The sequence below is a fragment of the Penicillium subrubescens genome, assembly GCF_028828155.1.
Source record: "Penicillium subrubescens strain IBT 31985 chromosome Unknown utg000003l_segment0_segment0, whole genome shotgun sequence".
NCBI lineage: Eukaryota > Fungi > Ascomycota > Eurotiomycetes > Eurotiales > Aspergillaceae > Penicillium > Penicillium subrubescens.
Genome location: NW_026643153.1, coordinates 2,224,757 through 2,251,752, shown reverse-complemented (window position 1 = coordinate 2,251,752; position 26,996 = coordinate 2,224,757). Strand labels below are relative to the sequence as shown.

Below are 26,996 nucleotides of genomic sequence, written 5' to 3'. Positions count from 1 at the left end.
AGGTGTGTGTATGGTGGACCGAGCTGTCAGTGAGGGTCCTGAATATTGCCAGTGAGGAGTGATTTGTATCATAAGGAGCGGTAGGTTATTGAGTGTGGCTGGGAGGCTGTACAGTAATGGGGCTATAGAAATGTGCAGGGGGTGAGGAGATGACTCCGGGGATCACACCATCGTAGTGGGTGGTGGACTCATCAGGCTATCATACTGTAGTATTGTATGGAGAGGGATGATCAACGTCGCGTGCTACAGAAGTTTATAACGCAGAATTAGTACTCTTACTCTGTACCTCGTATAATGATAGTAATCAGGAATGACGAGATTCTTCTTCTACTTGCCAAGCCCTGATATTAAGCGTGAAACCAAACCAGGATCTCAGTATGTCAAGCAAGTCTAGACCAAGGCCTATCCGTGTATGAGGAGACTACCAGATGAGACAATAGAGGATAGAGTATAGGCTAGTGCTAGTCCAGCTAGTCCATAGTGTAACTAGTGTTCCCTGAATTTCTCCAACTGTAAACTGGTCACTGGAGCATGAAGCTGCCACTACGTCGCTGGCTGTCATTTGTTCATTAATTCCACTTGCCAATTTCCGAGGCAGGAAAATCATCGTCGAGATGGTCCCTGCGTAATTCCCAAAGATAGCAAAGAACGGGATGAACCCCGGTGCAATGATTGGATCAGGGGTGGTTTCAATTTGGATATCCTTCAATGATAATTGGTTGTGGCGTCTCCACCGGGGCCTCGTCCCTGACTGGGACATCACTGACCCGTGGCTCGTCCAATGAAGGTTCCGCCCTGAGTTGCTTCATCACCAGCTTCATCTTTCTTTTTTTTTTCTCGATTCTGCTTTGCTTCTTCGTGATTTGATTCTTGAGAAATTTAGTGATAAGAATATCACTCATATATTGACTCTTTTTCCTAGTATAACAGTATCTCCCCTGAAAAAAAGGGGAAACTACCAACTAAAAAGAGAAAAAGAAACAAAGTTTATGCCCGTGCGGCTCCCGTGGCGTTGTGTTCCCCCCCCTATTTCCCTAATTTAATTATTTTTCTTGCCTCTGCTCGTCTCGCCTCGACTTCAAAAAACGGCCCCCCCCTAAATTTACCCCCAAATCCACCAACCCACTCTCTCGCCCCCCCCAAATTCCCTCGTCAATCGCTTTTTCAACCTGTATAACTCTTCAGACCCTCCCTCTCCAACCTCAACCTCCTGTCTGGGTCTCTTGTCTGCTGTTGCCTCGCCAACTACCAACCTCCTCTTGACGACGACCCGCTCCTCCTTGGCGTTGCTTGTTTCGCGAAAAGCACCACCTCCCTAGTCTTTCTCCCCACCGCGCGAGGACGAGAGAAAAACAAGACATCCTCCCCCCTCCCCCCGATCGGACAGACACATACCACATACTACAAACCATGAAACCCTCAACTCTCTTCCTGGCGGCTCTCGCACCCGCCGCTGTCCTGGCCGATCCCCTCCCGCGCGCCAACGTCAACCTCGCTCACAACGCCGATACTCTGGCCCAGCGCTCTCCCTTTGCGACGATACCGGAGCCACACAGATATCACACACGGAGTTCTGCAGACTCGGAGGTGCAAGTGGTCACACTCGACAAGCGTGTCGCTAGGCATATCCTCCAGGCTCGCAGTGAAGGCTCGCTCGGCCAGACGCCGTGGATCGGTATGGCGATTGGCTTGACGTGTACAGCACTGGCAGCCGTGATGTTGGGTTAGTCGTGAAACAAGACTGTGTTTGCGATCGCGACTGCGACTCCCTCTCCGAGGCTTTTATATTCTTTTTCCACGATTTCTTCTCACCTTTCCAATTCTTCGATACCTTTTGAACACTCTTGACACGATACGTGAAATACGCGCCCTCCGACCAAACTTTTGATCCGAACCTACACCTACACCTTTTCTTGACCCCGAACCTCGATCCGACATGTCATTCCCATCCTGGTCTGGATCGTTTCATGTCCCTCCTTACCTTTATCACCTTTAATCGTTTCGACATCCTTCTCCTGCTGCTTTTGGCGACATTCAGCGACATCATTTTTACACCATTTTCATCTTCACTTCATACTTCATACCATTTTTGCATCCATGGCCCGGGCTCTATCTGTTATTTGTGCGAGAGCCTGGGCGTGGGGATTCTTTTCAGCACTGTTGCATATCTCTCGTCTACTGCTCTGCTGCCATGTCGAGTTCATTCTTGGGACCGATGGCATACAAGCCGGACGGGGGAGTATAGAGATTGCATGTTTGTACATGATACCTGCCCTACATTATGTGTTCTTTGGGGATCTTCTGTTTATATGTCTGGATACCGATCTATGGGACCTATGAGAGGACCATAGACTTTGATCGGATTTACTGTGTGTATATACAAGACTTGATGGCACACTTTTTCTTTCAATTTTGGAGCAAATATAGAGCTAGCCATACCGGCTGATGATTGAACGAAACGTATATCTAGTACTGCTTATAGACTCCAGAAACTCGGGGCATCCTATTGGTTTTAACTTACGCCCGACTCAATATTGTGACCTAGATGCAGGATTCTTTGTTTGTTAACCTCGATAGCACGAAAAAAGTAATGTACTTCATCTATGTCCGCCCAACCCCCAGCAAAAGCAAAAGTAGATTCCTTTGAATTTGTTCCCCCAGCCCCCAAACTTGATTTCCAGACCCCAAATTAACCTACATTGGCCCCCCTCCAACATCCTCGTATCTAGTACCCTCGTAAGAAGTAAGCCTGCGCCCGCGCATCTCCCGCAGTCCCCTCGACTTGGCGCTCTGCTTGGCTGAGGCTGAACTCAGCCCCCAAAGTACCGACGCCCGACGACTCTCCACACACCTCCACCTTTCCCCAACTTTGCCTTTTATCATCTTGCTCTCTATGTCTATCTGTCTGCATCAACATCCGCACCTACATATATCTCCAACGAACCCGCGACAGAAAACAAGAATAACTCACAAAGCACAAGTACAAGTACAGCCGATAAATGACCTCATGTGCCCCGAGGATTCCGCTATTGCATATCAATCTTCAGACTAGTCTATCAGAAACAGAGAGTGCATACTCGCCGAGGCCGCATCTCGTACCTCAATAATCTTACATCATGACACAATACCCAGCTTACACACCCACCTCGTTGGGTAAGGAACTAGGTATTATGTTTGCGTTTATTGGGGCTTGTGTGGTGACGATGGGGGTTTATTCGGTCATTTGGAGACGTAAGTATTCGCTTTCTATATTTCATACTTCAAATTTCATTATTTCATATTGTACGATGTGGTGATATTATATCTCTTCGGTTTTTCATTGCATTTATAAGGGCCTGATTTATTCTATCCACTACACTACGTGTATACTATTATACACTACGCACTCAACTTCCCATCACACACCCTTCCATCCTGCCATACTATTTATCATACTAACGATCCTAGGAATCCAACTCCGCACCCAAGAAGAAGATCTCGCCCGCCGCAAAGCATTCAAGAATCGCACCGCGGCGCAACCAGACACTCTATCCGCGGCGAATGGATTGCAGTATGGGGGTAGAAATATGAGTGCGGCTGCGGCTCCTAGGGGTGAACGGGTTTATGGAAAGGTTGTGAATGGGATGGGGAATGGGAATGGGGAGTTGTTGTGATCTTGATCTGGATTTTGGTTTGGGGAGATGCGTTTATGATTGGATGTATGATTGATGATTTTTTGACTGGGAGTAAGGTGGTGGGTTGGATGGTCGGATGATTGTAGATGAGCTTCATGAAGTACATAGCATTTCGGATTGAGGTTTGATATTGGAGTGGGTTGTGATTGGACTTGGAGGTCCTGGATTTGTATCCTTGTATCTACTGACGTTTTGAATATGAACATGAACATGAACATGAACATGAAGAGATAGGTCTATGACTTGGTCTTGATTACAATATTCTATACAAATGGGTATACCTGACATCCACATCTACGACATTATATAGTACAAAAACCTACGATACAAGGGCATACAACCTCAAGAGAACCCATCACCCACAAACAGGCTCATCAAACCCTCTCGTCCACAACAAACTCCCCATAATAACCACCAACAACCCCAATCCCCCTGCAACACTCACCACCCCATAAACATACGCATGCCTCCTCTTGGCAACCCCATTCAACTCCGCCACCCACGTACTAATAGTCGTCAAGCTCCCACAAAACCCATCCATGACACCCTGCAAGACCTGACACCCCGTCCACGCCGCAGGCACCACAGCACCTAGCCCCGAAACATGCTGCAAATCATAACATAACCCTTCAACCAACGTGCCCAGCATATTCACTGCAAATGTGCCTAGTGGGAACGACGGAAGCCGGCTGTTCAACAGCATCGAGATGTAAAATCGACCTAGGCAGCCCAACGGGGCGAAAACGAGGGCGAATACAGCCCGTCCACGCCAGTGGTCGTCGCCGTGCCGGTCCGGCGGCCAGATCGCTAGGAAAACGGCGCCGAGCCAGCAGCCCCAGGCTAGGAAGACCATTACGCGATCTACCACGCGGCGCGTGAATGCGAATGGCATGGTAGGCATGACCCGCACCAGCGCGAGCGCGAGATGAGCGCCGAAGATCAACGCGGACAGGCTCAGCGAGACGGTGAGGAGAAGCACAGCGATGAGCGCCATGAAGCTGTACCCACCGTTACGGGGTGCGATTCCCGTACCCGCCGGTAAAGACGGATCAGGCAGAGCATTTGCCAGCGCGAGAAAGACATCCCGCATAAAGCTCGAGAACGAGGTACAACAGCCGCAGAAGCCGGTTGTCAGACCGATGTAAAGCGGGATAGTCTTTTTCACAGCCTTGTGCTTTTTCGCATGTTGTGCAGCCTCATGGGCGTCTTTGGGAGGTGGGGTTGTAGCGCCCCATTCTTGTTGGAAGATATTCTTGTCTTCGATTAGGAAGCCCATGACTAGACTACCCGTGACATTGGCCCAGAGCACGCCTGTGACGACGGGGGCGCCTGTGTAGAAAGTGAGGGCTTGGAGGCCGAGGCGGGCGAGGGTGCCAAGGAGGGAGAAGAATACAAGGTAGGATATTGTGTAGAGCTGGGTTGCGTGTTTGGAGAGTGGTTCGGAGGGTGCTTTGCCTGCTGGTGCTGGTGTAGGTTCTGGCGCAGACACTGGCGCAGGTCCTGGCGCGACGGCTTCGGGCTCGGGGGAGTACCATCTTTGTCGCTGGGAGGGAACCAGGGAGACGGGTTGCGGCGCGATAGTCTCGGTCAAAGCTGGATCTGCATCTTTCTCAAGGTCTTCTGGGGTTCGCGAGGGATGTGTGGGCGTGGCGGTTTCGTTTTGGGAGGACGGTTGTTCTGATGTATACCACTGGGAGCGTTGTGAGGGGACGCGTTCGACAGGCTGTGGAGCCATAGTCTCGGTCAATTGGGGGTCGCAATCTGGGTCGAAACCTGCCGAGGGCCTGGAGAGGCCTGACTCCGTCGGAGGCGCCATGCTTGAGCTTGGAGGTGAGGTGAAGATGAGGATGACGACGCGAGGAAAGAAAACGAACTAGAAAAGTGGGTACGGTATGTGGTGGAGCTGATAAGGTGGCGGCGATAGGGCGATCGTCCTACTGTAGTCGGGTATACGGGGACATTATTGTATAAGATAGAGTGGACAAACAAAGGAGAAGAGACAATTATTATAGTTAGACTATTAGACTATTTGGAAGATTTGCAGTCAACACAGGTTTGAAATCATGTATGCTAGAAGTGGCCGAAATGTGTCCCAGTACAAGCACAGCCAGCTTATACTCAACCGAGACCCTGGAGGGATCGTCTCTCCTACTTTAGCTCCAGTACCTAGCTTAGCTCTACTAACTACTCCAATTAACACAGGATACTACGTACCAGAAATCCCCTGCAGCTAGCCCCTCCAACGTCGCAATCCCAACCTCCGACAATAGCCTAAGCAAGCGGGGGAAGATAAGAAAGAGAACCGCAACAAAGCAGCAGATAAGAAACACCGCTTCTCTCCGCACTGGACTTGATATACTTCCCCTCTTTCTATTTCCCTATTCCATTCTTCATCACAATCCAATCTTCTACACTTGATACTTCCTACTTTACTCACTGACAATGTCCCTCCCCTCCAATATCCACATCTCCACCCACCCCTGCCTCCAGGCCAAGCTCTCTCAGCTCCGCTCGCAGAATACCACCCCGCGCGAGACAAGGGCGCTGGTCGAGGAGATTGCCTCCATCCTGGGTGTGGAGGCGTTTGCTCAGGGACTGACATTGACCAAGACGGGGACTGTATGATTATATCGCTTTTCTCTTGATTTGGTATACGATATACGGGGTTCTTCGTCCATGGCTAACAGGGGTCTTTAACTCACCGCAGGATCGCACCCCGCTCGGTGTTGAGTATGAAACCTCCAGTATTGATCCAGCTGATTTGGTACTGGTGCCTATTCTACGGTCGGGACTGGGCATGATTGATGGTATGTTCTCTATCTTTGTTCTGTCATATGTATTCTATCATGGGAGTCAGAGAGACTGGACCACTCAATCTACAACACATCCATATCCACATCCACTTTCCCCGCCCCCCATCTCCACTCCACTCTATCCAAACACAAACACCCCAACTAACCACTCCCAGCTATAAACGCCCTCCTCCCAACCGCAGTCCCAATCTACCACCTCGGCCTCTTCCGCGAACCCGTCGGCCTCCAACCAGTAGAATATTACAACAACCTCCCCTTCCACAAATCCGCCCTCTCCCCTTCCTCCCCCGCATCCACAAACCCAACCGCCAATACCGCCGCCTCAACTCTGGCAATCCTGCTAGACCCCATTATCGCCACGGGAGCTACTGCCGATGCAGCTATCCAGACCCTCCGTGACTGGGGCGTGCAGCGGGTGATTATGTTGAGTGTGTTGGCTAGTGTGGAGGGGGTGAAGAGGGTGGCGGAGAGTTGGGAGGGGGTGCAAGTTTGGGTGGGCGCGGTGGATGAGAAGGTAAATGAGAAGGGCATGATCGTTCCAGGTGTGGGGGATATTGGGGATCGCTTGTTTGTTGCTCTTGGGAAGTAGGAGTAAGAGGAGAGATATTTCGGATTTTTACTCAATTAGAAGTTGAAGCAGCTATTAACATCTACTAGCAACTACAACTATCAAAAAAATACTATTACAATACCGTATGTTAGTTCCTTATATACTTTTCTTTCTTCTAAATAGGGTAGATTTGAAAGTAAAAGGAAAAAATATAGAGCTCATTGACACCCACTATTACCTACAAACAAAATCCTAGAACAGAAACCCGCCCTGATGCATGCCCCAAAGCTAGTACATTACCAAAAATTTCAGAGCAAGTGACTCGAGACTCAAGAGGTAACCATAGTATATGTTTGCCATTCAGCTTTATCCCCTGTTTCTTCTCCATGGCGATATCCAGTTGTCCATGGGTTAATCCAGGAACATGATCTTGCCTTTCATTCCGAGCCGGAATATCAAATGCACCCAACCGGGTGATTAAACATGACCCATCCTCAGGAAATTCAAAGGCACTGATGGGCCCAGGGAAGGTCCGCTGAAGTGCGCCGGTCATGGTCTCCTAAAGGCGGATGGTTTTATCGTTGGATCTAGATGCTAGTAGGCAGCCATCGGGTGAGAAGGCCATCGAGCAAACCCAATTCGAACAGCCCTTGAGTGTTTGATGGAGGACGTCCACCATCACGTCCCAGAGGCGGATAGTCTTATTTCCGGATCCAGATGCTAGCAAGCGGCCATCTGGTGAGAAGGTCACCGATCGAACCGAATTCGAATGGTCCTCCAGGGTCTCTGGAGAGTGCCCGTTGCGGAGGCAGGGTGTTCCTGTTCTCCAACTTGAGGGCACTGATTCCTACGATCATCACCATTTCGAAGAGAGGAATTTCCTTCCGATGGTTCTGGGACAACTCCACAATGAAACACGTAACACTCGTAAAATTCGGGCCAGGTCTGTATGGTTATTGAGCAAATAGGGCAAATGGGCGGACAGGGGAGCAACTCTCTTTTATTGTTTAATGTTCGACGATGGAATTCCTCCGTGGAAGAATCTATAATGGTCCAGAAGCTTGTCACGGCGGTGACAAGGTTTTTTAAATTCGTGCAATCCTCAGAGTGACACCAGTATACCAACTCTGGATGGTGAGAATTACTCACATGTCTCTTCAAGACGTGTTTACTGGGTGTCACGATCCCGCATTCCCAACAGCGGTAGAATGCTTCAGTCTCGTTAATGAGCTTGCTGTGGACGTATAGCGGGTTCCCAAATTGGCTGTCAATGTTCCAGAGACGTACACTCTGATCACCGGAGCTAAATGCAAGTACATGGCCATCGGGTGAGAAGGCCACCGATTCAATAGAACCCGAATGGCCCTTGAGGCTCTGCTGAAATGCACCCGTGGCTGTATTCCACAGGCGTATGGTCCTATCACTAGAACCAGATGCCAGCAGGCCGTTGCACGAGAGTGCCACCGATTGAACCGAGCCCGAATGGCCTTCGAAGGTCCGTCGAAGCGCACCCATCGCCGTGTCCCAGAGACGTACAGTCTTATCACCGGATCCAGAGGCTAGCAGCCGACCATCAGTCGAGAATGCCACCGAGTGAACCCGATTCGAATAGCCCTCGAGTATCAATTGAAGCGTGCCCGTGGCTATATCCCAGATTCGTATGGTCCTATCACCGGATCCAGATGCCAGCAGACCGTTGGATGAGAGAGCCACCGATTCAACCGAATCCGAATGACCCTCAAAGATCTGCTGGAGCATACCCGTCGCCGTATTCCAGAGGCGCACACTTCGATCGCCCGAGCCTGATGCCAGTAACCGGCCATCGGTCGAAAATGCCACCGAGCGAACCCAATTTGAATGGCCCTCGATGATCAGTTGACGTGAGCCGGTAGCTGTATTCCACAGGCGTATGGTCCTATCACCGGAGCCAGATGCTAACAAGCCGTGGGGGAAAGAGCCACAGACTCAACTGAACCGGAACGGCCCTCAAGGGTCTGTAATTCTGCGCTCCAATCTTTCTCGACATGTGGAACTTGGCATATCCACGTAGGAAGCTCTGCTTCGAGTTTGGTACGAATGATGGACTTCTTGGGAGCGAATATCAGTCCGGCGCAATAAATCTAGAGAGGCGCCTTGTCGGCTATTTGGCTGTTCTTCAGTATAAAGTGCTTCGCGTCTTAGAGGAACTTAGATATTGCATGGTCTTGGTCACTCTATCTTCATTAGTTCTAGAGCATATGTCAACGACTGACTTACAGATACTTACCGGCATTACCGTCAAGAGGACACCAAGCATACCCACTACCCCCAAGACCCCAGCTAAAAGGCTCATTGCCTCCACCCAGTGAAGGAATTGCTTTTCGAGAAATAGGAAAGCTTCTCGCATGACACTCTCTGGGTCCGTGCATGGCGTTAGACGATGTACCCAGTACCGACAAGCGTATTGCAATTCCGGGGGGAAGACCGTCATCAATAGCCTGACGCTTAATCTCTGTACGTTGGGTTCCCTCACTTGCCAGTCCAAAAGTGTTCTTTCGCAGATTCCGAAACGTAAGAAGGCATTGAATAGCCAGCTTGTGATGCATCGCTTTCTCGTCTACCCAGAACGGGGTTATATCGCGCATTTCCGGATCGACAAGAAAGTCTCGAAATGAGACGTGGAAGAGCCCGCACTGGCAATGTGCTATTATGATCTGGCACAATCAGAACAGGGTTGATTGATGTATCTGCTGATGATCCTTTGAGTCCACGTGGATGATTGCCTCATTGCATCAAGCGAGATAATGTAGCAACGAATTTTGATGGAGAAGCCAGCTTTGTACGAAGATGGGATGGCCCTCGTTTTGTGACAGGGGTAGTTTAAGAAAGTAGTTTGACAAATGGAAGAGGAAAGATATGAAGATCCATAGGACTACTAGCTCTATGACATGACAATCTTTCCAGGTGCTACTAGGTCTTTACCCTTCCTAGAAAAGGCTCGAATACAACGAACTAACTACTCAACTAAGTTCATGAATTAGAACTACATTTTATGACCCTACAGTAAAAGACGAATGTCCCCGCCAAAATGTTGTATTCATCGATTACGTATAGTACATGGAAATAAGTAAATGAAGGAAAAAGAGAAACCATCAAAATAAACATGTGCAAGTGAAACCAAAAATGCTGAACCAAAATGCCGAGCACAATCCAACGAGTTAAAAAAAGAAAAAAACAAGATTGCAAGCAGATCGCATGGCGGGGAGCAAGACGTAGCATAATAATCAAGTCAAATCAAGATGCAAAAAATCAAACATCAAATACAAGCGGTCCAGTCAACAAGCATGAAGCTTGCTCCCTCTTTAACTCCTAAATCGGAAGTCGAAGAAGGAAAGGAAGACGACACGCAAGAAAAAACAATGACAAACGCAAAACTCGCACAAAAAACCAAAACATCCAAAAGGTATCAAAAGATCAACAAAAAGCTGGCAGATGGGACTGACTGGGGGCACGATTAGGGGCTAGAGGTTTGTCGCAAAGCACAAGGCAGTCAAAGATGATAATAAACGCCATCGAGTGCGAGACGAACACACAGGTCCAGCCAGGTGTCGAAGTAGGCAGAGCCAAAACAGCGCAAAATGAACACCACACCGGACTCCCTGGTGTAAAACGAGGAAGGAAGAGAGACGAAACAAAGACAAAAACGACAAGATGCAACCCAGAATGATAAAAAAAAGCAGAAAAGTCAGGAATCACACCACACGGGCGTCGCGACGGCGGTATCTCCCAAAGCCAAGAAAAGCCCAAAACACCCCGCTTGGCCCATTGGCGTTTATTCCATTCCTGAGTTTCCCATGTGTCCCAATGAAAGCGTCCAGATAATGAGAGTAAGAAAAAGAAAAAAAAAAAAAAGCCCGAAAGACAGGTTTGTGGAAAAAATGGTCGAAAAAGACTGAAAGTGAAGAGAAGTCAAAGAGAGTGGAGAAGTGATTAATAGGCGGTGCCGACGCTGGCGAGCGACTTGGTAGGCACCGCGTGAATCGGCTGGTCCTTTGCGACGCGCAAAGAATCCTCATAGCCGACCAGAGCCTGGGAGTGCAGCTTGAATGACTCGCCCATCAACTTGGTAATTCTACAGAAACATGTTAGTATTCATATCAATATTATCACGGGACAGATATTTGACTTACCCCCATACAACCACGCCGTCAAGGATGTTACCCCAAACACGGGCGACGGTGGAGCTGAGTTTACCAAAGGCATCGATGGCATCATCATCAAACAGATTCCGCACCTTGTTATAGATAGCCAGTTCGGCCTCAGTCGCCGGCTCGTCGTCATGTTCCAGGCGGTAGAGCCAGAGACTCAGGATGACCATCAAATCCAGGCCACAGAGCGGGTGCTCGACACTCCAGTTGGTGGCGGAGGTCTTGGCAACCCAGTTGATACCTTGAATGGCGGCGATCTCGATACATTCAAAGCATTGTTGAACAACCTTGTTCATCTCCTGCGAGCGCTTGACCTTCTCACGGGCGACAGTCATAGCAGCAGCCACCTCGTAGGAAGAGTGGTAGCGCATGGCCTCCTGGATGGACTTGAGGTCGACTTCAAGGCGGGCACGAGTGTTGCGGTAGACTGCCATCGAGTTGAAGATGAGAGGGTGGCCCTTTTGAGGAGTGCTGAGTGGGACAACGATGGTCTCCGGCTCGCACACATCAAGAGAGCTCTCCCAGGTCTCCAGAGCCAAGCGGAGCTTGTACTCGGTGACCACATCTTGCAGAGCCTCGAAGCTACGCTTATGATTCCACACCTGGAGGAACAGGGCATTGATCAAGACACGAGTAGCGAAAGCACTGTAGCGAGTCTGCTCACCCTGGAACAGGAAGTCATGAGCCTCGCGGACGGTCATCGAACTGGCAGCGGCAATGCTGCGGCGCCAGGTCTCATCGTCCGCGGCATCCAAGTTCCAGAGAGACTCGGATGAGGGCAGCTCCAGGTTGTCAAACTCGTCGAAGCTCATCGCAGGTGTGTGGTTGAAGGTCAGTGTGAGCATGCCGAAGAAGATGTACACGGCAAAGTAGGTGCGGCGGCACGACTCATCCTCGATCCACTCTTCACGCGATGGCTGAGAGGTCTGGCGAGCATCGGTGCGCAGCTTCAGCTGGTACCGGTTACCAGCGACCATGTTGGCCAAGAGACTCTTGATCGAGCAAGTCCACTCCAGACCCTTGGGGTCACCACTCCAGCTCTCAAAGACCATGTTGAGCAGACTGCTCTGCATCAGCCACAGAGGGCACTTGCGCGAGTCAAAGTTCTCCTTGTGCTGCAGGAACTGGTTGACCAAGACCTTGGAACCGACGTGGAGCATGAAGGCATGGTCCCGCTCAAAGGTGTACAGAGCACCGATCGACAGCACAGCCAGGAGCAGCGGGGTCGGGGCCGAGGTAGGCTTGAAGGACTGCTGGTGGAGGAAAGGCAGATGGGGGTGGTACAAGTTGAAGTAGGTGGACAGGTACCGGTTCAGAGCGGCCGTGGCCGGGATCTGGAAGTTCTCAGGCAGAGCACCCAGGGTGTCCGCACTCTGCACACGCTCTACCATCAAGCTGCGTTCCATCTCGTCAGCGATTTGAGGGGCCTTGGGGAGGGTCAAAGCTTGGCTCGGTCCAGGAGACCGGCGGTAGTTCACAGGGCTGACGGGGCCTGTCATGGAGGGATACGGGGACAGGGCATTCGGGGTAGAGTTGCCAGACATGGGCAGCGAGTGGGACATGAGAACATCTCCGACGGGGCCGTGACGGTCGATCAAAGTGGACATGGAACCGGTTTCCGCGGGGGAGATGAGAGTGTCCCAAGGCATCTGAGGCAGAGTGGCATTGCCAGAAAGATAAGGATCGAAGGAACCGCGTCCGGGGAAAAGAGATTCGGAGCGCTCGGAAACCTGACCATTGACCGCGGCTGCAGCCTTATGTTGGAAGTCTGTCATCAACATGGCTGCAGTTTCAAGGTCGACCATACCATCGCTGCTTGCCTCGATCTGTTCCAGCGTCGCCGGGTCGATCGTGATTGAGGGCTTGGAGGGGCCCGACGAGGATGAGGGCTTCTGCACACCTCCATTTCCACCGCGTCTCCGACCTTCGGCCACCAAGGGGATACCGCCATCTTTGGCGTGCACAGTTCGGTCATGGCGCAAGAGAAGGTCACGGCGCACAAAGGTACTCCGACATTTCAAACACTTGAAGGGACGCTCTTTTGTGTCTATAATCGCGTCGAGTTAGCCTGGTTGCAAAAGGGATTGGATTTTCTCTACTCTTTTCCTACCCAGTAATCAAGTAGTGAGAGAGAAGGATAGAGGGGGAGGAAGGGAAAACCACTTACGGGAACGTTCATGTCTGCTACGATGTTCACTACGACTGAAAGCGCGATTGCAAAATTGGCACTTGTACTTCTTCTCCGGAGCCGACGTCTTCTTGGCCGGCGAGTTGCTGGCCGTCCCGGGAGCTGAGGGAGCCATGTGTAAAGATATTGATGGTTCGGGCCGAATTCGTCTCAGGCGAGGATCGAAGTCGACGGCGATGGTATCGTCCCCTGAGTGAGCTCGCACCGGTTCTGTAGGCGTGTCGACGACAGGAGTTCGTTGGGGAGTCTGATCATTCCTTGTAGTGGGGGATCTGCTAGAAACCAAGATCGAGAGGGGTTGTTCTGGTGGTGGGTGTTTGGGTTTCGGGATGGGTTTTGTGGGCGCGAGATGCGAAAGTGGGAGTCCAGCCACAGGCGGACAGCGGGGGAGATAGAGGGGGGATGGATGGATGAATAAGTAAAAATATCAAGAAGAGAATAATGAAGGCTCTGAAAAGAAAGATGCGGATGAGCGTTAAAGCACCGCTTTGGAAGAGGGGTTGGGAGGGAGGAGTTGTTGAAAGGTGGGAGGGGAGGGGAAGAGGGAAGAAGAGGAGGGGGGAAGGGAAAGTGGATGAGGAGAAAAGAGGAATTCGGGAATTCTGGGAAAATGATTTTGGGGGGGGGAGGGCTGGCTGGGTTCAAGGAGGGGAGACACTACAGTAGTGACTGAGAGAGTCGATCGAGAGAGATTGGCCGTGGGCCCAAGCATCGCTTACAGAGGGGCGAAAAGCGGGACTGGCTTCATTTTACGTGACTTGGGCAAACTATCGGCTTAGGACTCAAGGAGGGGGAACAAACAGGATACAAGGGAATTGCTCACTCCTCCACCCCCAGCCCCCCCTCGACGCGATCCTCCTCCGGCCACGCACTTTTCCTTCCTCCCACCACAACCTAACCTTTCGGAACTCTCTCTCTCTCTTTCTTCGCGTCCCCTTCGCGACTCACCCGTATCAAGTTAGTGCCCCCTTTTTACCATACAGAAGTCGACTCGTAATAATATTTAATATTCCCAAACGCAAATCTCCCTCGGCCCTAGTCTCAAATCATGATTAGTTCACGACAAGAGATTTGTCCCGATCGTAAAAAAAAAGAACAACCCACATGGCTTCCTCCGACCTTCCCTATCCACTACCATGTCGGGACCACCGGACGTTTGTTTCTCGAGCGGGTCTAGGTTTGGAGGAAATGATGAGATGGATGATACAGAAGTACATAGTCCAGGATATACATTGCTACCAAACAAAGTATAAAGGAGTCAAGTTGATACTTGGATTATCTGTTATTATCTATCAGAGGGGCAAAAGAAACGCAGTGGCATGTTTTCCTGTGTTCACCCCCACTAGAAATGACAGAGCATAAAAATGCTTTGTCCGGACGAGACAGGTATACAATCTAGAAAAAATCAAAATTCTACACACCGGATAGAAAAAAGCAATATCAGTCATTCAGGCGATCAAAGAAAAAACCACTCCGACTACTATCACTTCATCAATAGAAAGTCAGATAGGAAAAACGTGAAATCACAAAAAAAAAGAAATGAAAAAAGGGAGGAAAAATAACGAGTACTGTTGTGACTCTGTGAGGGTAAAGAAAGTGGGCCAATAGCCCCTCGCTGTAATCGCAGGGCTCGATGGATCTCTTCTTTTCCTTTGTTTATCGACGATAGAAATGTTGTGGCTGGCATGTGAGGCGAGTTGGTGTCTTTGATCGTGGCACCCTGCGGGCGAGTCGAAGATCCTTTGATGGGGGGGCTATAATAGTAATACTATAGTAATTAACTCCGTACTATTGACTATTAATGATATAGCCTCATTAATTCATTAACTATCAAGTTTCCGACGTCAAGGATACTACTGTATAACTATCTTATCCTTGATCGCATGTCTACCCCGCCGTTATCATGTCATCATGCCATTTCCTTCCTATCGTGGCCCTGTTCGGTCGCAACCATGGTTCAACTCTCTCCACTTGAACTACCCCTCTCTCTGTCATCAGAGCAACCCCTCCTCTGAGAAGCTCTCCGATCGGCATCAACGTACCGTTACGCGGGATCGGATCGGTCCATCTTGCACATCACATTTTTATACATTTCGAATAGATCGTACATAGTCCAGCCAAAACCAAAAAAAGAGTATGTCGGGCCTTGCAGTCGCATTGGTGACAAGCCGAGTCGGAGACGGGAGCTAGTTGGGAATGAGACAGGGGGAGGGAGGAAAGGGAGGCAGCAATTTGCCAGGTTTGTGCCAGGTATTTCTGATAGACCAGTCGAGTGAAGGGTCAGTAGTCAGTCAGTTAGTCACAACTGTAACTTTTTAGACCACTCCCCTACGTCTTCGTTCATGATCCATCGACTAGTCATCTTTTCCTCGGGACCATCAGGCAAGGTCTCGATCGGCTCCGCCGTGATTCCTGTTCCCCGCCGCTAACGAGGTGCATGTGGTGGTGGGCGATCCCGCCCACCATTTAGTGATGGACCACCACCACATGCACCACCCCTCTTCCCGGCTAGACAGCCTGGAACTATCCCTCCTTTGTTACAATCAGACCTCGTCTCTGAGCTCTCAAGTGATATTGAATCCACAAAATAGAGGGGCTCGAATGTCAGGGATAGGCTGGACAAAGTCAACGCCACAGAGCTACCGTCGTCTCAGCTGGAACAATGTGGCTATGGAACCAGTGATGCCTCCGTGTCTCCCCCTGATTGACAGATCGGCCATCCCATGTCTCGCCCCGGGGAGTTACTATTGGGGGTACTCCGGCTTGGTACTTTTGACACAGCCAGTCCTAACGAGGCTTGAAGAGTCTCGTTAGTGGCCCCGCTATGTGGCGGTTCGACTGTGCCACGTCCTTGGCTTGGAGGCGTACAGAGTCAGCTATGTTCTAAGCAACGCATACGGAGTACGGAGACACACTGTAGATATTGTAGTATATCTATTCCTATACAGAGTGAACACCACTCATTCTCATCATGCGGTCGCGGACTTGACTCCTACGTTGTATGACCTTCACGTATATGGAGATGTGTCTCTTGTCGAGTGGGCTGATGATGTAGTGAAGTTATCATGTACTCCGCTGTCTTGTCCGTGTTACGTCGTGCCCCTCGAGACATCAGCTGCCGGACTGCAGGAGGATCTGCACCCAAGATGCGACTTGGGGCGCGAGTCGTGGGAATAACATCATCTGATAGAGACGCATCTCGGTTCTTTCTATTTCTGTATGGAGATACGTAGAAGGTTGACAGGATACATGACATTGTGAATACATTTTATGATCTATGAAGTCCAACTCAAACCTGTCATATCCACCATTATCTATCCATCTAACCTGAACTAATATCATCTCTCATTCTCTGCATCGGCAAACAAGCGATATGGTTCCCCCTCGGGGTCCACTTCATACAACTGCTTAACCAAAACCATGCGCGTGAGCTGGCACATACACCGCAAATTTTCAAAAAGAAGAACACCAGTCGCGACCCGGAGGATTCATGAATTCCCACCGTGGGGCCCTGCATCATTGGGAGCCCGACGATCCGCTCAGACGCGAAGGACCGCGACGCGGTTACTTGGTTACTTGGGAAACGCGTCTGGCGACGCCCCCTCCACTTCACTCGAGAGTGGGGGGAGGGACTGAGAAGAGAAAAATGAGAATGACCATGATTGGTCGCCTTGATGCGGCACAGAAATTGTCGATGAATCGGTGGTTGACCATTGAAAATTGATCGCATTTTTGTCTTTGATGGGACAAATGGATGGATACGGAGTAGAGAGGTACATATTTCGTACCTATCAACGATCAGATTGGCTTTTTCTGGCTTTTGAGATACCTCTCCCTGCCTGTGCAATGAGCGATATGCTTTTGAATTCTTCAGCAAAAGTACTCTACGATGCACACCTATCTCATTTCAAGGAGTACATACAATACTACCGTACTTTCTTTCTGAGCGCCCTTGTTAGCAAAATACCGGTTCCAACTTCCCCGAAACTCCCGCGGACAACGCGGATGATCATCAACGCCTTAGCAAGTTAGCAAAGCCTTGATCCTTGAGATGCGGTGAACCGGGGAGCTGGTGCGTTTCGCCAGAACGCCTAGCAAGCCCTAACTAATCCTCACCAACTTGTCGGGAAGACAACTGGATTGATTAGAATCTCTGCAAGGGGGCCTGATTCGACCCCGATGGAGACTTGGAGTATCTGTGCCCTCCATGATATTGCGGCCCACCCACCGCTTCCGCTTATGGGTGCGCCCTAAATCCCCGTCACCCCTAAATCCCCGTCACATTTTTACCATTCGATTTCAACTCCCTTTCCCAACCACCCAATATGCCTAAATACTCCAATTTTGACGAGGATCGCCTGCAGAAGGCCTGTAAAGCCGTTCTACACCAAAAAAAGCCGAATATCGCTAAAACTGCGCGTGAATTTAGCGTGTCTCGAACTACCCTTGCCGATCGCGTCAAGAAGGCCCGATCGCCCTTTTCTACCACTGAATCGCGCAAGAATGCGCTTACATCACATCAGGAGAAGGCTTTGACTGCTTGGATAGTCAAAATGTGCGATTGGAACCTACCGCCTACTGCAAAGCTTATAGAAGCGTGGGCAAATCAGGCCCTTACGCGCGCTGATGCGGGTCGGCAGCCGGTTGGCAAGAATTGGGCATACTACTTTATATCACGCCTTCCAAAGCACCTATCCCTCGCTCCAGTGAAGCAGAATCTAAAGGAATCAAAGCGCATTTAAGCCGAAGATGCAGGGGCTCTCTCTTTCTGGTATGATCAGCTTGCAACCCTGCTAAAGGATATCCCTGCAAGGCTAGTCTATAACTTCGATGAGTGTGGTTTCCAACCTGGCCAGGGCCAGTCTCGTAAGGTTATTAATGGTAGATTGCACTGCCCTGACCTTGCTGAAGCTGAGCGAGGCGAAACTATCACTGCACTCGAATGTATTGCTGCTGACGGCTGGCAAATGGATCCGCTATTTATCTTTAAAAGCGGCGGGGTCTTTATAGAGAGCTGGTTCTATAATAGTGAGGATTTACCTCTAAACACACTTACTGCTACCTCACCGAATGGCTGGATTTCTGATGAAATTGCTTCTGAATAGCTATATTATTTTATTTCAGCTACTGCTACACCCGACCGTCTAAAAAAGGGTGAAAAGCGCTTCCTACTCTTTGATAGCCACGGAGTATATCTTACCCTCGAATTCCTTGAGATATGCGAGTTAGCTGATATTATACTATTCGGCTTTATACCTCATTCAACACATCTCTGTCAGCCACTTAATAGTAAGCCATTTTTGAGCTATAAGCAGCAATTTCGGCTTATGAATAATAAGCTATCTTTCTGGGGTGGTCAGCTATGTGGTAAACCGGATTTTCTACGGGTAATTGGGCCTGTACGAGCGAAGGCATTTAACCAACGAATTATTCGGCAATCCTTCAAAGATCGTGGTATTTGGCCAGTCAACGGCCAAAATATAGTAGATAAACTAGCTAGCCAGCTAGAATTTACTCCTCTTCACGCACCTGATCTTCGCGCTCATGGAGAACCCCGAACTCCATCACCGGAGCCTACAAATTTACTATCATCAAGCGTGGAGAATACCCCTCCGAAGTCAATTGAAGCGCTAGAGAAGAATCAGAAGAAGATATCAAAGAAGGTGGCTACCTTTGACCCGAAGGTTCAGCGAGATATTGCAATGCTTCACAATCACCACAGGATAATCTACGAGCGGCTTATGATGGCGGAAGCGACTGTTTCGCGAATTAGGGCCGCTCAGGAGCCCTTGAGGCGCCCAATTACCAAGCGCCAGGTTAAACCGCTTAGCCAAACTGGTATACTAAGCGTTCGCGATGCGAATCGGTCAATCAAGACTAGAAAGGAGAAAGAGGCTGCTGCGGAGGAGAGGAAGCTTGCGAAGCAGTATAAGCAGGCTACTGGTTTGGATATGCCAAAGAGGCCCCAGGAGGATATTGATAGGTCTACCGAATCGGCTAGAGTAGCCCTGGAGCGAGGAGATCTTTTTTATTTAGGCTAGTTATCTAATTTGATGGTTTTTTTAGACGCATGGTAAAAATGTGACGGGGATTTAGGGGTGACGGGGATTTAGGGCGCACCCATAAGCGGAAGCGGTGGGTGGGCCGCAATATCATGGAGGGCACAGATATCTTTGGAAAGTTGGAAACTCTCTGGGACCTTTGGAAGCTCCAGGATTTCGATCCACTTTCCGATGCAGCGGACCGACCCCGTTTCCAACGTTCTCGACCCAAGCAGGAACAACACTACTGCACTCTACAGTAGTTAGTCACGACTAAATGAAGACTTCACTGAGCGGTGACTAGACCGCCTTGATAATGGTCCAAAGTACGGAAGTACTACTGTATACCGCCAGTCGCCCGTCTGTTCTTTTTGCTCTGCTCTGCTTCCTTGCGTCCCACAGGTTACGATGCTGGCCAGTTGATCCTCAAAGGAGACCATGATCCACGCTCCACCATTCCCAATCCCTTCAATCAAGGGCCTTGCCGCCTTTCAACCTCATTCCCATTCCCCACGGCTTACCTACTCACTCAATAGGAAGCATCCCGTGTCCAGCACCCAGGTCTCAGAAAACGGGTCCTTACCTTCCCAAGATCGGCGAAAGGGATCGCAGCTCACCCACTAGGCTCTCGCCCACCAGTTATCTTACTCCAGGTTAAGTAACTCCGTCACTCCATAACCAAGCTAGCCATCCAACCAGTTATGATTCGAACCAGTCTTACTCGCCAGTTCTCTCCCCCCAAACCCAAAACCAAAACCAACTCCACCCCGAAACCCACCACTGCAGTTGCTGGAATTTCGGGACCTGCTTCCCCGGCGCCGGCCCCTGAACTAATGTCCACCGGCCTGCCGGGCTGGCCTTGGCTGGGATCCAGTTCTAGCGCGCTCATTGTCCCGACAACTCCCTCGCGCAGCGCGACGGGGCCAGAGCCTAGCCTGGCAAACGGCAGTCACGGCAGTCTTATCCAGTGAGCCATGCTGCCACAGGGCCAGCCAGGGAGGGATGGGAACCCCGTTGGAACTCCGCCGAGGTAGCACGCCAGGTCGGTCTGGAATTTCATCTTGACGGGCTGAGCGGATGTCGGTGAGGACTTGATCACTACAGTACTTTACTATGCTCTACAGTGTCAATCGGAGGTTCGGAGTCTTCTTTTCGAGGTTTCCATTTCCAGATCAGGCCCTCGCAGACATGCGATGCTGCCCATCATCAGCTTCACCGCTACGACACATGACACGGCCAGGATGGATGCAGTGCGCCAGCACGACAGATCCTCCACTCTTGCCGTGGTGGCTTATTAGGTAACTTGTTCACGCCGGCATCTCGTGTGGGAATCCATAATTAGGCAGTGGGGGGACGAGTTGGGTTTTGAAGATTTTCGCCACCACATCTCGACCCCATTGTGCGCGCTATCGCTTCTGTGTTTCGCTAAAGATTGGGGCTGCCTGGAGTAGGGATCCTTGAACTTTGTTGCCGTGTCCATGATCGAGGCCTTTGATGGAGTTGGGCGTTACCCGTATTAAAGGGCTAACATCAGTGAATTCGAATCGTCAACTCACACCGTTTCTATGTGAAGTGTGCTTATTGGAGGTGGAGGAGCCCGTGGTTCATCCATGTTGGCAGGTTGGTTTGCGAACTGGAGTTATCTGTGCCGTCCCGAGACGAACGGTCTGGACTTTGGAGGTCGGCCGCAGCCGCCGCACTACCAAAATGGCCAAATGGATCTGGCACACCGATAGTTTCTGTAGATCTGTCATCATCCTGGCCTTCGTCCTTGCTCTCGATAAACTAGTTGAAGAGGTTTCGGATATTGTGCACGCCAGTTTGCCAAATATTGAATATTGAATATTGACGAAGTTGATATCTGATTACTAGCTCTATTTAGTTTCGCGATCCTTGGATCGTGGCGGAATGGGTCATCCGGGGAAAGGGGGCGGTCCATGGTTCCTTCCCGCGATATTCTCCCCTTGGTTCGCGCCGCTGCTACTGTACCTTTTGCATATTTGGTGAACATACTCCGTCCTGGACGAATTTTTATAGACGGTAGAGTTGCTCTCAGTGGTCGAATATTCTGCTGCTCTGATATCGAGGATTCATGGGTCTCCCAGATTCGAGCAGGGAATACCAGGAAGGCCGCCGGGACATACAGTTGGTCCAGTCCAGTCCACCTAAGCCCTGAGTCAGGTGAGTACATGCTTGTGCGATGTATACATGCTTGTACATCTTCCAACATCTCTGTCCGTGGCATTTACATCGAGCAGAGTTTTAGACTTAACACCTTTGGGACAATTCCCCTGGACCCTCGTTCCGGGAGATTGCCAGGGAGTCTGGACGGGGAGGGCCGATGCAGGGGATAGTTCTCTGCTGAGTACCTCGTACTACTGTAATCGCAGTTGCTGACCTCGATGGCTGCTGAGTGCAGCTCTTTGGTACAGCATACGGAGTACATCTGAAATCTGCAATCAATTATTGATCTCACCAGTGGGCAAGGAGGGTTCCATATTCATCAAAGCCTCGCGCCGGGGATGTCGTTCCGTCGAATTTTCTCGAAAGGTGGAACACGTCCCCTTAGTTCACTATCCCATCGATATACAATCTGGTAAAGGAACTCCGTGGTTAGCAATCAAGCTGGTTGGTTAAAAACTAGTAGTTCGATTGTTAGTTTGTTTCGAGAATGAATAATGAGACAAAATAATGGAGGGGCTCGGCCATTGTCAAATTGTCAACGGAGAACCCGGAAATCTTTCGTCCTCCGTAAGGTTCAACGTCTGACGCCCGTCGTCGAGGGCAACGAGGCTAAGCACGCGTTCTCGAATGGATTGCCGAGTTGGATAGATGGTGGGGTGGTCGTGGTGGGGGGCGTTAGAAGGAAGAGAAGGCAGCGAAGAAGGGGGTGTGGGTAGGTGTGGGTGGAGATGACTCCATTCGTATCGAACTTTTAGCTGGTTAGAGAACCACGTTCATTGACTTCAGACACGATGAGCTCATGAATATACAGTGTATTACTGGTTTTTGAAGGATTATCCCTCATGATTTCCCGTAGTGATGCAATAATAATCCCTCGTTAAGACCAGACCAGGAACGAAACGGAGAACCAACTTGCAAAAAAAGGGGGGAGGCTGGGTGATGATTAGGATGAGGTCCCGAGGTGCTGGATACGAAGCCCACAAGGCACCGCTGGATTGGTTCATTGGTGCAATTGGGCCCAACACTAAGCGGCAGGATTGTCTCCGCTGGGATTTCCATCCGGTTGGTTCCTGCATCGCCCATGCAAGGAACAGGAAGTTGGAACGGAACCATCAAGTGGCGAAATTTGACCTCGGCGGGTGATGATTTTCCGTGCCTGAATTGTCGCGGACTTCTACCAAGCAGTGAGCACAAGAGAGGTACATCAGGGTATGTATCTATGGAGTAGTCAGCATGTGTAGGAACCTTTTGCCGCGATGGTGAAGAGATGATGGAATGAAGCTTGATGAACATGTAGTGATCAGTGTAGTGTATTCACTGTGCAGTGCCGATTCTACTACTCTTGTCGGTCGCTGCAAATCAAGTAGGTGTACTACATTGTATATTCCCCTGATCTATGCATTAAGTACTCCATGTTGGATTCTTAAGGGTTGCTAGTAACGTCAATCTTTTGGCTCCTTCTGGGGACTGGAAAGCATTATTCGCTCCTACTAATCCTAATCGCTTATGCAATGGTTCTTAACTTGATTCGGGCTTGTAATTATTTCTGTGGTTGTGAGGTAGGTATAGACAGTAATGTAAGTGGTTGTCGGTTTAGATAATGCTGTCGTTGATGTTTGGTTCAACGTTGTGGATACATATATCTGGGATACCTCGATAAACCCCACAGATATCGATCACCCACAATGCGGTACCATGAAAAAAGACCTATCATTGTGCATCCATATTCGATAGAACTAACCAATTCTTGATCGTTGTTAAGCACGCAACTAATTACTACTTCAAGTCCGAGGTCTTCCCTGGGTTGGCCGAGAATACATTCGAAATCGATCAACATGCCGAGGAAGACGACACACCCATGAGTCGTCAGTAACATGTCGTACGAACATTGTAAACCAGAAAACAGGTAATTCCCCGTTCAAACGATGAATACAATATACATACATGAATACCGGATATTGAATCATTGAATCACGATAAACCGATAGTGCCGGACTAACGAACGTCTCTGACGTCCAAACGGCCCTAATATTCAGAAAATGGAGCCTCAAGTTTGAGCATCCACACCACAACAAAGCAAAACACCAGGGCCTAGAATGCACATCTGAGTCAAACCATGGCTCCATGAGAACCACCAGCCAAAGGAACTATCGTAATTCGCGGGGATTGAGTTCATCGGCATGGAGAACTATCGAGTCTGGCGCGTTCACATGTCCCTAACGGGTGCCGGGTCTAACCCCGCAGCCGGATTGAGGCGATCAACTCTGATCTGCAGGCATCATCGCTGTCGGTTCCAGAACAATAGCCGGATTTTTGGTACTAGTTTTGTCTTGTCGTAAGGCTCGAAGATGTACAGTATGCCTTACCAAGATACCAGACGGTGGTTTTCTTCTCCGTGGGCTCGTCGTGTGCTGCGTGGTCAGTTACTCCCCACGAGGGCAAACGGCCCGCTGCACGGGTGGGGATCGTTTCCTTTCTGTCGGGTTCAAGATGACCACTCGGTGTTGGTAGCCAACAGTCTTGCATAGATTAGAAGGGGAGCTGAAGAGGTGAAGTGTCTCACTTTGTCCATCTCTTCACCACCGATACATATTGAAACCCGTTAGTGAGAGCTGTAAAGTTAATGGCCCAACGTGCATGGAGTATGGGGGGGGGGTGCCTGAGACGAGGTATTTTTGTGTTGGATAGTATATACTAGTCAAAGTATGCCGGAGTTTGGAGGTATAAGGCGCGTCGTTTATGAACGACGTCGAATCATGACAAAGTATTTCAATCCCCAAGTAAACTCAAATTAGAAACGAATCTTCTAACCGCGTATGGATGGAGAGCCTGTCTGGCCCCAAAGTAACATGCCGACTCCACGCCAACATCAACGAACAATCCTGCAGTTTTTTTACCGTGACATGACCTAGTAATCCATTGTGTAACATGGATACAAATGCCCTTCTCGTCCAATGTGTGTCACCCCACAACTATGGATACGTTTCAATTCAATTGTTGTGGTTCCTTTTGAAGATACAGCTTCTCGAAGCACGGACTTGAGACACTAGTTACTTACTACTTCTCGCTGCGTCATAGTGACCAACCAAGCCAACTCATGGCCTGATTATCCCATCGCATCACTACTCACATCGCAGACCAGGATGTCAAGCACAAGCCCCTGTCTCCTGCATACGGCATATGGTCCGGCAAGCAAACCGGCCGAAGTTCTCCGATGCCTTCAGACCCAAAAATGCCTCTCTCCAGATTCAGCTCGGCAGAGGGCAAGGCACAAAAAGCTAACTTACTTTTCTCCAGACTGCCACGCGGACGACTGAGTTTCCTCTGCAGCCACCATTAACGGTGGGAGGGGACGTCAGCACGATCCCAAAGACGACTCGACCCCGAGCCTCGGGGTTGAGCGGACGCTATGCAAGCCACATGGAAATTTAATCACTGGTTCGACCTTCTAGAATCGTTCTGGAGCTGGGTTGGAGGGGCTTTTTCCCCTCCCTCTCTGCTGTGGTGGCTCGTGCAGGGCGAGAGAAAAAGAAAACTGACTCAAAATATTTGTCTTGGAGCTCTCTGGACAAGGAACGTGGTCGTGAGAATATTACCCGAGATTCTTCCAGACGACAGTAAGCTATGTTGTCTAGTCTGGTTGCATACTACTCCGAAGGAGCACAGGGGGAAGGTGATTAGAAGCTGGTACTGTAGTTGAAGGTCCGGAATTCACGCGCCACTGTAGCGCGCCAGTCTGTTCATCAATGTAAACTGCGACTGTAGCAGCATGCATGTCCCCCTTCGTTACTGTCCTCTCTGGTCTAACCGCGCGGAGTTGTACTCTGCCGGCATTCCCCTCCCCCGAACCGGTGGCGCCCGTTTCGATTTTGGCTTTTGGTGGCATCAATTCATTGGGAAATCCCTTGCCTCGTCCAGCTCCCAAAACCAGGATGCCCTAGTTTCTGGCTTGTGGAGCAGAGAAACAGAACACGAATAACGCCCCCAGAGCAAGGTTAGCATGAGATATCTTATTGGGCCGCGCGGGTGGACAGCGATATTCAAAGTTCACGCTCGCCGTGTCCACTCAAGTGTCAAATCAGCGTGAGCCGCAGCCGATCCACCGGGGCGCGCGCACTTTTCACGAAACGAAACCCGGCGTAAAAGCTTTCGGTCTGCATTTTGTCAGTAAATCATAATGGAATCCAATAAACCTTGGTTTGTTGCATATGTCTCGATGGAGGTATTGTTTTTTGGAGGGTATTGTTTGGGCGGATTTCCTAGTGGAACAGTCATAGCAAGCATTTGGGCATGTTCAATCTGACATCCCCCCTGCCCCTCCGAGGCGCGGGGGATTGTGACAGCAATGAGACGAGGAAGGTCGTCACACGGGGCATGTCAGATTGACCATGCCATACGTTCATCAAAACATAGGGCCGAGCTAGTAGTCAATCAACGGAAACCCCTGAATGGCTGTTGGAATTCAAAGCGCGAACGTGCCATGGTCGATCTAGAGGCTGTTCGATGGAGAGCTCCGCTATGCTATGGACCTGGGGGGGAGGGCTCAGATTGGCCAAGGCGCCAGTTAGAACGGAGAACCCAAGTCATCATGAGAAACTGCCGGGATAACCTGTCAGTATTGTTCTGTACAGATGTCAGTATCTTATGTAGTATGTACCACATGGCATAGCTGTTGCTCGGTCCCTATGGTGGTACCCGTCGGACGAATAACGAGGACTGGGATGTTCATTGGTCTGGTTATGCGGATATGGTGGAGGGGGAACAGCTTACAGCGGATGTGCATCACTTGGCTGGGGGTCTCTATCATGATCTGATAGTGATACCGAGTTCTCTGAACGAGAAAGGAAACAGGAATTATTCCAAGACACTACAGTATCCCGGGTGGACAAACAATAATATGACATCGACAAACTGTTGGACGAGATCAACAAGAACATACAGAGTCCATACTGTACTGTACAAAAATACGCAGTCTACTACAGTATTGAGGCGCTGTACAGCTTTAATACCGCGGTAGTAATCTATTCTGTAATATATCGTTGATCAATCGTTGACGGTAATATATATCGTAATGAACCGTAACATCTACCCGCAGTAGACCCAAGCAGACCAATTCCCAGCGTGTATTATCCGTCACAACCATACGCGGCCAGAATGGACTCGTCCACGGAGGATACGCCTTATCCGTCCCGCCTCCACCCTGATTGTCTCTCTCATCCTGTTCCCCCCCAAAGGAGAGTGAATATCCTCCCCCCCCAGTATACTCTCTTCCCTTTCTTCCCCTATAATGGCCATGTTTGACCTCATGGTATCTCTTTGATCACTGACGTTGTGGTTTCGTTGCATCGTTCCCTCGTCT

At 50.0% G+C, this 26,996-nt stretch overlaps 6 protein-coding genes across 6 annotated transcripts; 4 read left to right on the top strand and 2 right to left on the bottom strand.

The window, feature by feature from the left end:
• Window positions 1–1,410: 1,410 nt before the first annotated feature.
• N7473_004840 (uncharacterized protein) lies at window positions 1,411–1,728 on the top strand (the record flags this gene model as incomplete). Its single annotated transcript, XM_057150780.1, has 1 exon — window positions 1,411–1,728. One exon carries the CDS (start codon window positions 1,411–1,413, stop codon window positions 1,726–1,728), a length of 318 nt encoding a protein of 105 aa, XP_057010890.1.
• Window positions 1,729–3,116: 1,388 nt separating this feature from the next.
• On the top strand, window positions 3,117–3,653 carry N7473_004839 (uncharacterized protein; the record flags this gene model as incomplete). Its single annotated transcript, XM_057150779.1, has 2 exons — window positions 3,117–3,231; window positions 3,448–3,653. 2 exons carry the CDS (start codon window positions 3,117–3,119, stop codon window positions 3,651–3,653), a joined length of 321 nt encoding a protein of 106 aa, XP_057010889.1.
• Window positions 3,654–4,029: 376 nt separating this feature from the next.
• N7473_004838 (uncharacterized protein) lies at window positions 4,030–5,490 on the bottom strand (the record flags this gene model as incomplete). Its single annotated transcript, XM_057150778.1, has 1 exon — window positions 4,030–5,490. One exon carries the CDS (start codon window positions 5,488–5,490, stop codon window positions 4,030–4,032), a length of 1,461 nt encoding a protein of 486 aa, XP_057010888.1.
• Window positions 5,491–6,116: 626 nt separating this feature from the next.
• Window positions 6,117–7,076, top strand: N7473_004837 (uracil phosphoribosyltransferase; the record flags this gene model as incomplete). Its single annotated transcript, XM_057150777.1, has 3 exons — window positions 6,117–6,293; window positions 6,382–6,481; window positions 6,643–7,076. The coding sequence occupies 3 exons, from the start codon at window positions 6,117–6,119 to the stop codon at window positions 7,074–7,076; spliced, it is 711 nt and encodes a 236-aa protein (XP_057010887.1).
• A 3,930-nt stretch (window positions 7,077–11,006) lies between these two features.
• N7473_004836 (C2H2-type zinc finger protein) lies at window positions 11,007–13,527 on the bottom strand (the record flags this gene model as incomplete). Its single annotated transcript, XM_057150776.1, has 3 exons — window positions 11,007–11,148; window positions 11,207–13,271; window positions 13,392–13,527. The coding sequence occupies 3 exons, from the start codon at window positions 13,525–13,527 to the stop codon at window positions 11,007–11,009; spliced, it is 2,343 nt and encodes a 780-aa protein (XP_057010886.1).
• A 6,627-nt stretch (window positions 13,528–20,154) lies between these two features.
• Window positions 20,155–20,424, top strand: N7473_004835 (uncharacterized protein; the record flags this gene model as incomplete). The annotated part of the gene is made up of 1 exon (XM_057150775.1): window positions 20,155–20,424. The coding sequence occupies one exon, from the start codon at window positions 20,155–20,157 to the stop codon at window positions 20,422–20,424; it is 270 nt and encodes an 89-aa protein (XP_057010885.1).
• Between the last annotated feature and the right edge of the window lie 6,572 nt (window positions 20,425–26,996).